This window comes from Oncorhynchus mykiss, chromosome 17 (assembly GCF_057628025.1).
Source record: "Oncorhynchus mykiss isolate SJ-2025 chromosome 17, ASM5762802v1, whole genome shotgun sequence".
NCBI classification, from domain to species: Eukaryota; Metazoa; Chordata; class Actinopteri; order Salmoniformes; family Salmonidae; genus Oncorhynchus; species Oncorhynchus mykiss.
Window position 1 is genome coordinate 50507539 of NC_143038.1, and position 17139 is coordinate 50524677.

The 17139-nt window shown below is 42.4% G+C and overlaps 1 protein-coding gene across 5 annotated transcripts in view; it reads left to right on the top strand.

Annotated features, from left to right (window-relative positions):
• The first annotated feature begins 1046 nt into the window (after window positions 1–1046).
• Window positions 1047–17139, top strand: part of LOC110494438 (ATP-dependent chromatin remodeler CHD5) — a 51736-nt gene continuing 35643 nt past the window's right edge. For all 5 annotated transcript variants that reach the window (XM_090205858.1, XM_090205860.1, XM_090205859.1 and 2 more), the window contains exon 1: window positions 1047–2029. In XM_090205858.1, the coding sequence (XP_090061984.1) occupies window positions 1963–2029 (67 nt within the window). In that variant the 5' untranslated portion in view covers window positions 1047–1962. The remainder of the gene's footprint in view (window positions 2030–17139) is intronic.

Sequence of the window (17139 nt, forward strand, 5' to 3'; positions counted from 1 at the left end):
TCACGTGAATCAGCCACAATTTTCAATGAGTGTCCATGATTAAGTCTTTGAATGAAGAGATGGAGAGAACTCCAGTTTGATTGGGGTTTTTTTGCAGCTCGTTCCAGTCGCTAGCTGCAGCGAACTGGAAAGAGAAGCGACCCAGGTATGTGTGTGCTTTGGGACCAGAATGTGACTGGCAGAAAGGGTGAAGGATGAGGGCTGCAGTAGGTATCTCAGGAAGGGGAGAGAGGCCTAAGAGGGTTTTATAAATAAGCATCAACCAGTGGGTCTTGTGACGTGTATACAGAGAAGACCACTTTACAGAGGAGTATAGAGTGCAGTGATGTGTCCTATAAGGAGCATTGGTGGCAAATCTGATGGGCGAATGGTAAAGAACATCTAGCTGCACCCTTACCTGCCTATCTATACATGACGTATCCATAATCTATTAAGGGTATGATGGTCATCTGAATAAGGGTTAGTTTGGCAGCTGGGGTGAAAGAGGAGCGATTACGATAGAGGAAACCAAGTCTAGATTTAACCTTAGCCTGCAGCTTTAATATGTGCTGAGAGAAGGACAGTGTACCGTCTAGCCATACTCCCAAGTACTTGTATGAAGTGACTACCTCAAGCTCTTAAAAACCCTCAGAGGTGGTAATCACACCGGAGAAGAGGGGCATTCTTCTCACCAAACCGCATGACCTTTGTTTTGGAGGTGTTCAGAACAAGGTTAAAGGCAGAGAAAGCTTGTTAGACTAAGAAAGCTTTGTTGTAGAGAGTTTAACACAAAATCCTGGGAGGGGCTAACTGAGTATAATACTATCTGCATATAAGAGAGCGCTTCCTACTTTCACGAGGTAATATCATGTTCAGGCACTTAAAACATTGTCTTGAATCAATGTGACTTTTAGATTTCAAGAACATGAACTAAGGAAGAATGTGTCGCTTCTCTCATTGACTTCTCAAACCCGGGTCTGTTCTGCCGACCGCTTCACAAGCTTTCCCGGAAGTATCGCGATGTTGGACCTATGGGTTTAGAAACTCTGGTCTGATCACACGAGCGTCTTGTTCCCGCGGTGGTAACCTTGACAACTATTCAAGCAAGCGACTGCACAGGCTGCACACTTGCCAATAAACTGGATTTCTTGTCAGTGAAAGGAAGTTTGTTGAATGCATGCCTTTGCTAAATACTTTCTAAAACCTAAAGGAAATGGACTACTATAGTTGAAATTGCAATTCAACCAAATCTACTGTAGACTACAATGTCACGAACGAATGCCCTCTCTCTAATGTAGGCTAGCTGATTATTTACTTTGTAATATTCGCATTTCGGCACGCGTAGCCTACATCAATCAAGATACAATATAGCCAAAATTACCGCTACCTAAAATCGATATAATTATCGTTAAACGACGTAATTTTGGCGGTTATTCAAACCCATTTTGACTTAGATCGATTGTCTTACTGGATACATGATTACGTTGCATTGAATCAATTTGAAACGACATGCAAAGTGGGGACTCGCGAGGGGATTGAATCCCCCCACTCCCCATACCCTGGTGTAACCTCAATTTCTTTGGACTTGCTTGGGAAAATGGGCAAAGCGACAGGCTGGTGGTGCACACAGTGGCATTGCTACTTGCAGCACTGCTCACGACTAGTAAAAGTAGTAACTAGGAGAGCATGCCTAACTAGTTGTGGTGAAAATTATGGGATGGATTGTCATGGCAACAGACCAGACGTCACAATTTGGGCATGTGTTCCATTTTTGTCTTTCTTATTTTCAGACTGGAGGACTTAGATAGTGAAGAGTGGAAAAGGAAACAGATTTTTCCCAACAAAAAGAAGGAAGCCATCTTTCTTGAAAATAAATTGTATTTACACAAGTATCATACAATTATTTTCCGGGAGGCACGAAGAGGTGAACAGTGGCAATTTCAGGGTTAACTTTCAGAGAGGTTTTTTTTGTATGCGATAAAGATGCCTGGGTCGTTAAGCAATGAAGACGAGGGACAAGACGACATGGATTTTGAAGACGAGATACCAGGTGAGGGAATGAAGTAAGGGGAGGGGGAGTTTCTGCCCTGCATATATTTTGCGCTGCTATACGCCTAGTTGAATGTGGGGGAAAGGGCTTGCCCTACGTTCTAGGAGAAAAGAGGAGGGGTGGGGTGCAGTAAGCGTTCCAATTTATTATTTTAGTACTACCCGTTTTCCTCCGGCACAGGTTTGCAGGGGTCGCCAATGTGTCATCTTCAAATGATGATATGATATGGCCGAATGAAAATCCGCCATCTGTGGTAGCCTACTGAAATGACCCGGTCCGAGAAAAGAACAGCCGCAGGCATCAGTGCGTTCGTGTGAGAAAAAAAAAATGAAAACCTCCGATGTTAGGCCACCGAACTCCATTTTACTTTGACTGCGATCAGCATAGATAGCCTACTTGATTTTTGTTATTAGATTTAGGCACATGCACAATTTTGTTGGTGCACGGTTTTATGCTCTTACCATATCAGAAGTTGCACCGATCGATCACATGCTGTGACAGCTGAATAAAATGTATTCGTTATCTATAAATTAATGTCAATAAACGTCCCATCTCACCCAGGTGCTACTGCCCCGTTATCCCAAATTGTGCAGCTGTGTCCCAATTGTTTTGAGGCTCTTGTCCAAAGTCAGCAGTGGCCGCAGAGGTGCTGGGCTGTGACTATGAAAACACGTGTAACCGGAAAACAATAGTTTAGAGCAGGGGTCCCCAATTACATTCAGCCATGGGCAGATTTTTCCTTGAGTGGATGGTCAGGGGACCAGAATATAGTTGTAAATAATTTGTACACTGCTAATTGACCGCAATAATCCCAAACAGTGCAGAAATAAAGTATTCATACCCCATGATTTATTCCACATTTTGTTTTTAAGGCCTGGATTCAAATGTGGATTAAATATATATACATTTTTTCTAACCCATCTACACACAATGACAAAGTGAAAACATGTTTTTATAAATGCTTGCTAATTTATTGAAAATTAAATACAGAAATATCTAATTTACATAAGTATTCACACCACTGAGTTAACACTTAGAAGCTTCTTTTGCAGCGATTACAGTTGTGAGTCTTTCTGGGTAAGTCTCTGAGCTTTCCATACCTGGATTGTTTGCCCATTATTCTTTTCAGAATTCTTCAAGCGCTGTCAAATTGTTGATCATTGCTAGACAACCATTTTCAGGTCTTGCCATAGATTTTCAAGTAGATTTATGTCAAAACTGGAACTCGGCCACTCAAGATTATTCATGTCTTCTTGGTGTGCAACTCCAGTGTAGATTTGGCCTTCTGTTTTAGGTTATTGTCCTGCTGAAAGGTGAAATCATCTTCCAGTGTCCGGGGGAAAGCAGACTGAACCAGGTTTTCCTCTAGAATTTTGCCTGTGCTTAGCTCAATTCAGTACACTTTTTTCAATTCTGAAAAACTCCACGGACCTTAACGATTACAAGCATACCCATAACATGATGCAGCCACCACTATGCTTCAACATATGGAGAGTGTTACTTGGGAATGTGTTATATTGGATTTGCCCCAAACTTAACAGTTCGTATTCAGGACAAAAAGTTAAATGCTTTGCCACATTGTTTTGCAGTATTACCTTAGTGCCTTGTTGTGAACAGGATGCATGTTTTGGAATATTTTTTATTCTGTACAGGCTTGCTTCTTTTCACTCTTGTCAAATAGGTTAGTATTGTAGAGTAACTATAATGTTGTTGATCCATCCTCAGTTTTCTCCTTTCTCCAGCCATTATATTCTAACTGTTTTAACTTCACTATTGGCCTCATGGTGAAATCCCTGAGTGGTTTCCTTCCTCTCTGGCAACTGAGTTAAGAAGAGAGCCTGTATCTTTCTAATGACTTTGATGTGTAACCTTTATTTAACTAGGCAAGTCAGTTAAGAACAAATTCTTATTTACAATGACGGCCTATACCCGCCAAAGCCGGATGACGCTTAGCCAATTGTGCACCGCCCTAATGGGATTCCCAATCATGGCCGGTTGTGATACAGCCTGGAATCGAACCAGGGTGTCTGTAGTGACACCTCAAGCACTGAGATACAATGCCTTATACCCACTGAGCCACTCGGGAGCCCAATACACCATCCAAAGTGTAATTAATAACTTCACCATGCTCAAATGGATATTCAATGTCTGCTTTTTTATTTTTACCCATATACCAATAGGTGCCCTTCTTTGGAAAACCTCTTTGGTCTTTGTGGTTGAGTCTGTCTTTGAAATTCACTGCTGAGGGACTTCACAGATAATTGTATGTGTGGGCTACAGAAATTAGGTAGGCATTTAAAAAACAGTTAATGGAACTTATTATTTGACTTGTTAAGCAAATGTTTACTTGAGAACTTATTTAGGCTTGTCATAACGGGGTTGAATACGTATTGACTCAAGACAATTCAGTTTATAATTTTTTATTAATTTGTAAACATTTCGAAAAAAAAACATAATTCCACTTTGGCATGATGGGATATTGTGTGGAGGCCAGTGACAAACTCCATTTAATCCATTTTAAAATCAGCTGTAATACAACAAAAATGTGGGAAAAAGTAAAGGGGTGGGAATAGTTTTTGAAGGCACTGTAGTATTTGAAAAAAACTAACTTCAAACCTTGATTACATTAGGATGCTTCTCTTTAATGTGTAGGAATACTTGAACAGATTTCCTAAATTAAAATGACTATGAGCTAATTTCCTGGTGATTTTACAGTCTTATGTCCAAGAATGAAAATTATATAAAATAATAACTATACAGTTCATTTGTAAAGTATTCAGACTTCGTGACTTTTTCCACATTTTGTTATGTTACAGCCTTATTCTAAAATGGATTAAAAAAAAAATATATATTCTCATCGATCTTCACACAATACCCCACAATGACAATTTTGCTAAGTTATTCAAAATAAAAAGCTGAAATATCACATTTACTTAATAAGCATTCAGACCATTTACTCAGAACATTGTTGAAGCACCTTTGGCAATGATTACAGCCTCGAGTCCTCTTAGGTATGACGCTACAAGCTTGGCACACCTGTATTTGGGTAGTTTCTCCCATTCTTCTCTGCAGATCCTCTCAAGCTCTGTCAGGTTGGATGGTCTGTAAAACTACACTTTTGAATGCACTCAAGACCATGGCCATGTTCAGTTGCCAATCGTTTTAGAATGATGGAGATAGAAATACCATGAATAAAGCCGATGTGATTCCTTATTCTTCATGTAAGAGAGGCATGCTTGTTCTACATAGCCAATTTCTATTTGAACGGTCAAAACGTTGCGTCCTACTGAACGCGCCCCATGTGAACCTTCCAAACCTTAAAATGGTGAGAGCATGGTAGATGACATCTTTAAACCCATCAACTCATCTCTTATTTACACTGCTAGTTAAATAGGGTGCCCCCTGAGCCTAGTTTATCAATCTCTCCATCCATGGCAGTCAACCAGGTCCTAAATATCTGGGGAGCCAGTGGCTGAGCCAGTGTCAGGCCAGTGGTGATGTGATGAAGTACCTTACAGGAATGGTCCAGGCCAGGAGCCTGCCTTTTTATTCCACCATGTCAGTTCACTCAATACAATCATTGCATTCATAGTTTTTCTCCTCCAGCTAGCTCCAGGCCCCAGATGATTTACTACTGGATTAGCAGCCAGGGCCAGGGTTGCACATTTTGGGGAATATTCAGAGGTGGAAACTCTGTGGGAATTAACGGGAATATATTGGAATTAATGGAAATATATGCAAATGAATATTAATACCATTTAAATGTAGATGTTTTTTTACATTGGATATATTTACCATATCATATGGAGACAGAAACATAATCATTTTACCTTATCATAAGTAGACATAATTGAAAATTATGAAATCCTTCCAACAGAAAAAAAACAAAACTATTTTAGTTATGAATTGTACTTTAATTAAATGAGTTGACTCTTCACATGGGATGACTTCACTGAACAACAAAAGAAAGGGAATGATCCCCAATGATCCATTGCATCTTTTCAACATACATCTGTAAAATGATAGTCTAGAAACTAAAGCTTTGGTTTTCTTCCTCTCAGGCTTCCATGTCTTCTCCCTGAACCTCCTCAATGTCCACCCCTTGAACATCAGACTCTGTGGCCTCATCTTCACTGTCACTTTCCAACCTAGTTGAGGATGGCTCTTTGTCAGGCTCAAAAAGTCTCAAATTTGTCCGGATGGCCACCAGTTTTTCAACCCTTGTATTGGTCAGCCTGTTGCGTGCTTTGGTGTGTGTGTTCCCAAACAAGGACCAGTTGCGCTCTGAGGTGGCTGATGTTGGTGGGATTTGGAGGATGATGGAGGCAACAGGGGAAAGATCCACAAAGTCCCTTCCACCAGGTGGCTGATGAGATATGTTGGCACGACTGCCATATTGCATCTCCATCGAAAGCCCTTGCTTGGAAGTGTACTTTGCCCGACTGCCAAGAACCTTGCCCTCATCCAGGCCAAGGTGGCAAGACACAGTAGTGATGACACCATAGGCCTTGTTGATCTCTGCATCAGACAGAATGCTCTTGCCAGCATACTTGGGGTCCAACATTGCTTGGAGCAACAGTGAAGTGGGCAGGGCAGTACGGATTATTTCTCTTACATCAGCAAGCGGAGTCTGAACATCAGACAGGATGGCATTCTTTCCCTCAATATGTGCAATGGCTACTGCTATAGGTTTCAGGCTGCTTACCACTCTCTCCCAAAATACACCATCCAGGAGGATCCTCTTGATGGGGCTGTCCATATTGGCAGACTGTGATATGGCCATTTATTGGAGAGACTCCTTCCCCTCCAGGAGACTGTCAAACATGATGATAACACCACCCCAATGGAAGTTGCTGGGCAGCTTCAATGTGGTGCTCTTATTCTTCTCACTTTGCTTGGTGAGGTAGATTGCTGCTATAACTTGATGACCCTTTACATACCTAACCATTTCCTTGGCTCTCTTGTAGAGTGTATCCATTGTTTTCAGTGCCATGATGTCCTTGAGGAGCAGATTCAATGCATGAGCAGCACAGCCAATGGGTGTGATGTGAGGGTAGGACTCCTACTTTAGACCAAGCAGCCATCATGTTCGCAGCATTGTCTGTCACCAGTGCAAATACCTTCTGTGGTCCAAGGTCATTGATGGCTGCCTTCAGCTCATCTGCAATGTAGAGACCAGTGTGTCTGTTGTCTCTTGTGTCTGTGCTCTTATAGAAAACTGGTTGAGGGTTGGAGATGATGTAGTTAATTATTCCTTGCCCACGAACATTCGACCACCCATCAGAGATGATTGCAATACAGTCTGCTTTCTCTGTGATTTGCTAGACCTTCACTTGAACTCTGTTGAACTCTGCATCCAGCTAATGAGTAGAAAAAGCATGTCTGGTTGGAGGGGTGTATGCTGGGCGAAGAACATTCAGAAATCTCTTCCAATACACATTGCCTGTGAGCATCAGAGGTGAACCAGTTGTATACACAGCTCGAGCAAGACATTCATCAGCATTTCTCTGACTACGTTCCTCCATTGAGTCAACAAAACCTCTGATTCCAGGAGAACCATGAGCTTGTTGCTTGTTGTGAGCGCTGAGGGAACTTTATGCACTTGGCCAGATGATTCTGCATCTTTGTTGCATTCTTCACATATGATTTGGCACATTATTTGCAAATGTACACAGCTTTTCCTTCTACATTAGCTGCAGTGAAATGTCTCCACACATCAGATAGTGCCTGTGGCATTTTCCTGTAAAGATGAGAAAAAAATGAGTAAAATAACCCAAATATACAATTTAAATAGTTAAGCAGTTAGATTAAACAACTCCTTTGTAAGATACATGTTTTAAAATGAAACATGCATGAAAACATGTGAATTAACACTCCTCAGTTAGCAGGCTCAAGCAAGCTAAAACCAACATGGTAGCAAAAACTAACTAGCAGAAATTGTTAAGTTAGAAATGATTTAAACACACTTTGCTGTAGTCTACTATTTACTAGTTAACAAAAAATCATGTATGTCCTATAAAATATATTCACCCCACCAAGTATTGTAATCAAACCTTACCAAAAAGCATGTAGTGCTTGGCTCAAACAGTGTAGTAGTGTCGGCTCAATATTTTTTTATTTAAATTTTTATTTCACCTTTATTTAACCAGGTAGGCTAGTTGAGAACAAGTTCTCATTTGCAACTGCGACCTGGCCATGATAAAGCGTAGCAATTCGACACATACAACAACACAGAGTTACACATGGAATAAACAAAACATACAGTCAATAATACAGTAGAACAAAAGAAAACAAAAAGTCTACATACAGTGAGTGCATATGAGGTAAGTTAAGGAAATAAATAGGCCATGGTGGCGAAGTAATTGCAATATAGCAATTAAACACTGGAATGGTAGATCGGCAGAAGATGAATGTGCAGGTAGAGATACTAGGGTGCAAAGGAGCAAAATAAATAAATACCAGTATGGAGATGAGGTAGGTAGATAGATGGGCTGTTTATAGATAGGCTAAGTACAGGTGCAGTGATCTGTAAAATGCTCTGACAGCTGGTGCTTAAAGCTAGTGAGGGAGATGTGAGTCTCCAGCTTCAGAGATTTTTGCATTTCGTTCCAGTCATGGGCAGCAGAGAACTGGAAGGAAAGATGACCAAAGGAGGAATTGGCTTTGGGGGTGAACAGTGAGATATACCTGCTGGAGCGCGTGCTACGAGTTGATGCTGCTATGGTGACCAGTGAGCTGAGATAAGACGGGGCTTTACCTAGTAGAGACTTGTAGATAACCTGTAGCCAGTGGGTTTGGCGACGAGTATGAAGCGAGGGCCAACCAACGAGAGCGTACAGGTCGCAATGGTGGGTAGTGTATGGGGCTTTGGTGACAAAACGGATGGCACTGTGATAGACTGCATCCAGTTTGTTGAGTAGAGTGTTGGAGGCTATTTTATAGATGACATCACCGAAGTCGAGGATCGGTAGGATGGTCAGTTTTACGAGGGTATGTTTGGCAGCATGAGTGAAGGATGCTTTGTTGCGATATAGGAAGCCGATTCTAGATTTAATTTTGGATTGGAGATGCTTAATGCTTAATAGCATCTCATTAGTATGCAAGATCTTGAGAATCAAGTGTACATGTGATGGAAGAGTGCACTGCACATGATGGAAGAATGCACTGTGCATGCAGAGTGTTGCAATTCCATTGAATGATAGTTTAAACAAAATATGCCACAAGACCTAGAATTGTCTTATTTGTATCACACAAAAAAGGTTCACTGTTATAAGCTAACCTTTTTGATGAATTTAAGCAAAATTCACAAAATTCGCGGGCTTAACTTCCTTGGTAAAGTTTACCGACCCTTTGCAACCTTAGCCAGGGTAGACTAAAGTGCCCTCCTGCATTTTGCATTAGCCTATCAGTGTGTAATGGTTGGCTGGTTATGGCACCAGTTTGTCATGGTGCAATAAAGAATAACCTCGCATTAGGCCTAGCTGTGCAGTGTATGGTTTTGTATGTTGTGGTTTTTTGTTAAAAAATAGATTTCTTTGTTTATGTATATGCTCTGGATAGTTTGACGTTTGCACTAGCCTTACACGGAACCCAAACCAGCAGCGCGCGTGCACCATTGTGCATAAATCTATTTTGTCCCCTTACACCAAACGCTATCACGACACGCAGGTTAAAGTATCAAAACCAACTCTGAACCAATTATATTAATTTGGGGACAGGTCGAAAAGCATTAAACATTTATGGAAATTTAGCTAGTTAGCTTGCACTTGCTAGCTAATTTGTCCTATTTAGCTAGCTTGCTGTTGCTAGTTAATTTGTCCTAGGATATAAACATTAGGTTGTTATTTTACCTGAAATGCACAAGGTCCTCTACTCCGACAGTTAATCCACACATAAAACGGTCAACCGAATCGTTTCTAGTCATCTCTCCTCCTTCCAGGCTTTTTCATCTTTGAATTTATATGGTGATTGGTATCTAAACTTTCATAGTATTACTACACTGACCGGCAATGCAGTTCGTCTTTCAATCACCCACGTGGGTATAACCAAAGAGGAGATGACACGTGGGTACATGCTTCTATAATCCAGTGAGGAGATGGGAGAGGCAGGACTTGCAGCGCGATCTACGTCAGAAGTAGAAAGGAGTTATATTTTAGCCCTTGGCAATGCAGACGCTCCCGAGCAGTGTGGGTGCAATAATTAAATAACATAGATTTCTAAATTTATTTTGCAACGCTCGCACACGAGATGCGAGCGGTGTGGTCAGCTTATTAGCGTAAATAACATAATGCCTATGTCTGAGCTCCTGTCTGATATTAGCCTTAGCCTGTTACATAAAAACATGTACATTATTATAATTTACAACAACATTTTACATTGGAGCATACATAAAAGGTTATTTTATGTGTAGTGCATTCGGAAAGTATTCAGACCCTCTGACTTTTTCCATATTTTGTACTTTACTTATTTTAAAATTGCTGAAATAAAAATACATCTTCATCATTCTACACACAATACCCCATAATGACAAAGCGAAAACAGGTTTTTAGAAATTTGTGGTAATTTATAAAAAAAAATACAAATACTTTATTTACATAAGTATTCAGACCCTCTGCTATGAGACTCGAAATTGGGCTCAGGTACATCCTGTTTCCATTGATCATCCTTGAGATGTTTCTACAACTTGATTGAGGTCCACTTGCGGTAAATTCAATTAATTAGACGTACACTTGTCTACATAACACCTGTCCCACAGTTGACAGTGCAGGTCTGAGCAAACACCAAGGCATGAGGTCAAAGGAAGGCGTAGATCTGGGGTACTAAAGGGTACTAAAACGTTTCTGCAGCATTGAAGGTCCCCAAGTACACAGTGGCCTCCAGTGACCTCCATCATTCTAATGCATCACAAAAAAACAAAAATGTATTACATTTTAGAATAAGGCTGTAACATAACAAAATGTGGAAAAAGTCAAGGGGTCTGAATACTTTCCGAATGCACTGTAGTCATGGGTGTTATGGAGCAAACCGACTCCCAAAATACTGTACCATAAAATGATTTCTATTGGTACAATTTAATTAAGACCAGCTTAGCTTCAGAAAGAGGAGAGTTCTTTGCAATTTTAGCACATAGTCTGCCAGCCACATCCTGAGGGATAACGCAATCACTGATGCACGACCCCAATAACCAAAGACTTGTGGTTAAAAACGAAGTGTAAATGCATGCAAATAGCTATGAAAATGTGTGATTTAAATGAATCCTTCTTGTTATGTTTAAGTTGATTCTTTATATGTTTTATATATTTTCTCCCAGTGTGTTCTACACTGAGTGAAAAAAACATTAGGAACACCGTTCTAATATTGACTTGCACCCCCTTTTGCCATCAGAACAGCCTCAATTCATCTGGCATGGACTCTACAAGGTGTCGGAAGCGTTTCACAGGGATGCTGGCCCATCTTGAATCCAATGCTTTTCACAGTTGTTTCAAGTTGGCTGGATATCCTTTGGGTGTTGGACCATTCTTGATACACATAAGAAACTGTTGAGTGTGAAAAACCCAGCAGCGTTCCAGTTATTGACACTCTGAAACCAGTGCACCTGGCACCTACTACCATACCATGTTCAAAGGCACTTAAAGCTTTTGTCTTGCCCATTCACCCTCTGGATGCACACACACAACACACACAATCCATGTCTCAAGGATTGAAAATCCTTATTTAACCTGTCTCCTCCCCTACATCGACACTGATTGAAGTGGATCAATAAGAGACATCAAAAAGGGATCATCGATTTCACCTGGTCAGTCTGTCATGGAATGAGAAGGTGTATAATTGTGCATGCAGCATGTTAACCGTGCATGATGCTTTGATGTGAGTGTTTTTCATATAGACCCAGCCAGGCTTGACAGCAGTCTTAAGGAATTTCAGGATTGGCAGGGGCCCTCCACAAGCCATGGAGGGAGAGCCAAGGACCCACAGCACAGTAGCTTCCACTGTTAGCTGTCACAGCCATACAATCACCACTCACTGTCAAATCATTCAGTTGTCCTTCCCATTGTCACATTTGATTTGTCATGTCACTAGCACTGCCCCTGTGTCTCAGTTTTACATGTTGCTACTGCATCTCTTTTTTTCATGGTTTCATCCTTCTCTGAAATGTAAAGATTATCATGGGCTTTTGTGTGCCTACTAAAGTCATCCCTGATTGGTGGGGCTATTTTTGGAGGCTCCACTGTGAAAGCCGACACCTTTTTTTGTCCAACTGTGTGTGCGTGTGTGTGATGCTTGCCCGAGTAAATGTGTATTATACTTGGGCAAGCATCACCTTTTACACTAGTTACCACTACATTTGTGTTCAACTGCACATATATGTTCTAATTACACTCATAATATACTACTACCATATAATATTTATGAATGGGTGAGCAAGAATAGCAAAATATATAAGGAGCTGTAATGCTCTGTTACATCTGCCACCACCAGGCTCCTGCTGACCAGGCTCCTGCTGCCCTGAATTGACCCACAGTACACAACTAGCTCACTCACACACCATCACTCTGTACCCTTAGATATACACTGCCCTGCCACTATTTATTATCACTAACTTCCAAGACCCAGGAGTAGGAAAGTGAGCTCACAGTCAATGACTACTGCTCAAAACAGATTTTCTTGCACAGATTTGTAAGAAGATTGTTTACAGAGTATCATGAAGTCATACAGTCTACAATTCAGAATGCTACGCTATGACGGCATATCCGCTGCTAGATTGACCAAACTTTGGAGTAAATGTGTGTGAGTTCGCTTTTGTGTTTCCCAAGACATGACTAGAGTGGGCTAGAAACACCTCAATGAGGGGAGAACCCTGAAGTCACTCTCTCCACAGGGCACCATTAACTGGGTATTTCTATAAGGAGCCTGTCAAAGAGAGAGACCCAATGCGTTTTCTGTAAATGCTGAACATTCAACAAGGGAGAAGGTCATGAATCTCCCCTCTAATGGAGCGGTCCAGTGGCCAAGCCCTTGCAGGAAGTTCAGAGCGGTGCTGCCTGCCCACCGTCCGCGCTTTAAAGTGGACACAGTGTGCGAAGTAGGGCTGCAGCCTGGTTCAAACAAGAAGTTTGTGGTTCAAACAGGGCCTTGTGCCAGCTGCCCTGTGACACGTGCCACAGTGATCCCCCTCAACACCTGGCACAGTCAGATACGCACAGCCAGCCACCAGGCTGGTTACTAGGCTGCCACCTCTGGAAGACATCACAGAGCATTTTGAGTAATAGCTGCGAGCTATTTTATTAGTCAATATGCGCCAAATCAAATTGTATTAGTCACATGTGCCGAATACAACAGGTGTAGTAGACCTTACAGTGAAATGCTTACTTACAAGCCACTAACTAACAATGCAGTTAAAAAATCTGGATAAGAAATAAAGTAACAACTAATTCAAGAGCAGCAGTAAAATAACAATAGCAAGACTATATACAGGGGGGTACCGTAACATAGTCAATGTGCGGGGGCACCGGTTAGTTGTGGTAATATGTACTCGTAGGTAGAGTTATTATCGTGACTATGCATAGATGATAACAACAGAGAGTAGCAATGGTGTAAAAGTGGGGGGTGCAATGCAAGTAGCTTGGGTAGCCTGTGATTAGATGTTAATGAGTCTTATGGCTTGGGGGTAGAAGCCTATTGGACCTAGACTTGGTGCTCCAGTACTGCTTGCCGTGTGATTGCAGAGAGAACAGTCTATGACTAGGGTGGCTGGAGTCTTTGACAATTTATAGGGCCTTCCTCTGACACCGCCTGGTATAGAGGTCCTGGATGGCAGGAAGCTTGGCCCCAGTGATGTACTTGGCCATTTGCACTGTAGTGCCTTGCAGTCGGAGGCCGAGCAGTTGCCATACCAGGCAGTGATGCAACCATGCTCTCGATGGTACAGCTGTAGAACCTTTTGAGGATCTGAGGTCCCATGCAAAATCTTTTCAGTCTCCTGAGGGGGAATAGGTTTCGTCGTGCCCTCTTCACGATTGTCTTGGTGTGCTTGGACCATCTTAGTTTGTTGGTGATGTGGACACTAAGGAACTAGAAGCTCTCAATCTGCTCCACTACAGCTCTGTCGATGAGAATGGGGGCGTGCTCGGTCCTCTTTTTCCTGTAGTCCACAATCATCTCTTTTGTCTTGACCACATTGAGGGAGAGTGTCACGACTTTCGCCGAAGTCGGTCCCTCTCCTTGTTCGGGATTGCGTTCGGCGGTCGACATCACCAGCCTTCTAGCCATCGCCGATCCACTTTTCATTTTCCATTTGTTTTGTTTTTGTTTTACACACCTGGTTTCAATTCCACAATTACATGTTCATTATCATCTGTTTTCCCCATGGTTTTTGTGCGTGATTGTTTTATGTATGTTCGGTCCGTTATTGTGGGCTCGGTATTACGTCATGTTATTGGAATATTTGAGTAAAGTTACTTGTGTTACTCATCTCTGCTGTCCTGCGCCTGACTCCTCTGCACCAGCTACACCCAGACCATTACAGAGAGGTTGTTGTCCTGGTACCACACGGCCAGGTCTCTGACCTCTTCCCTATAGGTTGTCTCGTCGTTGTCGGTGATTAGGCCTACCACTGTTGTGTCATCGGCAAACTTAATGAGGGCGGCAGGTAGCCTACTGGTTAGGGCGTTGGACTAGTAACCGAAAGGTTGCAAGATCGAGTACCCGAGCTGACAAGGTAAAAATCTGTCATTCAGCTCCTGAACAAGGCAGTTAACCCACTGTTCCTAGGCTGTCATTGAAAATAAGAATTTGTTCTTAATTGACTTGCTTAGTTAAATAAAGGTAAAATAAATAACATTATGGTGTTGAGCCTGGCCGTGCAATCATGAGTGAACAGGGGAGTACAGGAGGGGACTGAGCACGCACCCCTGAGGGGTACTTGTGTTGAGGATCAGCATGGCGAATGTATTGTTACCTACCCTTACCACCTGGGGGCGGCCCGTCAGGAAGTCCAGGATCCAGTTGCAGAGGGAGGTGTTTAGTCCCAGGGTCATTAGCTTATTGATGAGATTTGAGGGCACTATGGTTTTGAACGCTGAGCTGTAGTCAATGAATAGCGTTCTCACATAGGTGTTCCTTTTTGTCCAGATGGGAAAGGGCAGTGTGGAGTGCAATAGAGATTGGATCGTTTGTGGATCTGTTGGAGCGGTATACAAATTGGAGTGGGTCTAGTGTTTCTGGGATAATGGTGTTGATGTGAGCCATGACCAGCCTTTCAAAGCACTTAATGGCTACAGACTTGAGTTCTACGGGTCGGTAGTCATTTAGGCAGGTTACCTTCGTGTTCTTGGGCACAGGTACTATGGTGGTCTGCTTTAAACATGCTGGTATTACAGACTCGGACAGGGAGAGGTTGAAAAATGTCAGTGAAGACACTTGTTGGTCAGCACATGCTCGCAGTCAACGTCCTGGTAATCCGTCTGTTACGCGGAGTGGAACAGGGGAACCCAAGAGCAGACTAGGATAAGGAGACTGGGATGAAGTAACCAAGGTATTTATTGAAACACAAGGGGGAGATGGAATGCAGGTCAGGGGATGCTCGGGCGGGTTGCTGGAAACCAGGTGCGGAGGCTGAGGCTGGATCGAGAGGGCTTGAAACAGGGTAAGCAGGTCGGGAGGGAAATCCAAGGGAGTAGTAGAGTGGGGAATCAAGGACAGAGTAGCAGGATGACGAGACGTTGGACTGGGGACAGGGACCAGAGTCAGAGCGGGAAGAACTGTAGCAGAGAGGAAAACAGCGTCAGCCAAGGAAAACAGGCTTAACAGGAATAGTAACAAATGGCTAGAAACGTAGACTGACTGAGCAGAGATTACGATCTGGCAGGGCAGAGTATTTGTAGAGGTCTTTGTTATGGAACATGTTGCAGCTGGTGGGGATCTGCTCTGAATCCAGCACACCTGTCTCTGCCCACACAATCACACACATAGAGAGGGAGAGGGAGCGAGTACTGGGGGAGCGGCGGCAGGTCAAGGAGACACAGGATGAGCAGTAGAGGGCGTTGCAGGAGCTGATGTGACAGTCTGGCCCTGCGGCCTTGTGAATGTTGACTTGTTTAAAGGTCAAACTCACATCGGCTGCGGAGAGCATGATAACACAGTCTTCCGGAACAGCTGGTGCTCTCACGCATGTTTCAGTGTTTTTTTGCCTCGAAGCGAGCATAGAAGTAGTTTAGCTCGTCTGGTAGGATCGTGTCACTGGGCAGCTCTCGGCTGTGCTTCCCTTTGTAGTCTGTAGTGGTTTGCAAGCCCTGCCACATCCGACGAGCATCAGAGCCGGTGTAGTACGATTCGATCTTAGTCCTGTATTGATGCTTTTCCTGTTTGATGATTTGTCGGAGGGCATAGCAGGATTTCTTATAAGCGTCCGGGTTAGAGTCCCGCTCCTAGATAGCGGCAGCTCTAGCCTTTAGCTCAGTGCAGATGTTGCCTGTAGTCCATGGCTTATGGTTGGGGTATGTACTAGAGGTCGACCGATTATGATTTAACGCCGATACCGATTAATCGGACGATTTTTATATATATTTCTAATAATGACATTTACAACAATACTGAATGAACACTTTTATTTTAACTTAATATAATATATAAATAAAATCAATTTAGTCTAAAATAAATAATGAAACATGTTCAATTTGGTTTAAATAAGGCAAAAAACACAGTGTTGGAGATGAATGTAAAAGTGCAATATGTGCCATGCAAAAAGCTACCGTTTATGTTTCTTGCTCAGAACATGAGAACATATGAAAGCTGGCGGTTCCTTTTAACACTAGTCTTCAATATTCCCAGTTAAGAAGTTTTAGGTTGTAGTTATTATGGGACTATTTCTCTATACCATTTGTATTTCATATACCTTTGACTATTGGATGTTCTTATAGGCACTATAGTATTGCCAGCCTAATCTCGGGAGTTGATAGGCTTGAAGTCATAAACAGCGCTGTGCTTCAAGCATTGCGAAGAGCTGCTGCAAATGCAGAAAAGTGCTGTTTTAATGAATGCTTATGAGCCTGCTGCTGCCTACCACCGCTCAGTCAGACTGCTCTGTCAAGTATTAAATCATAGACTTAATT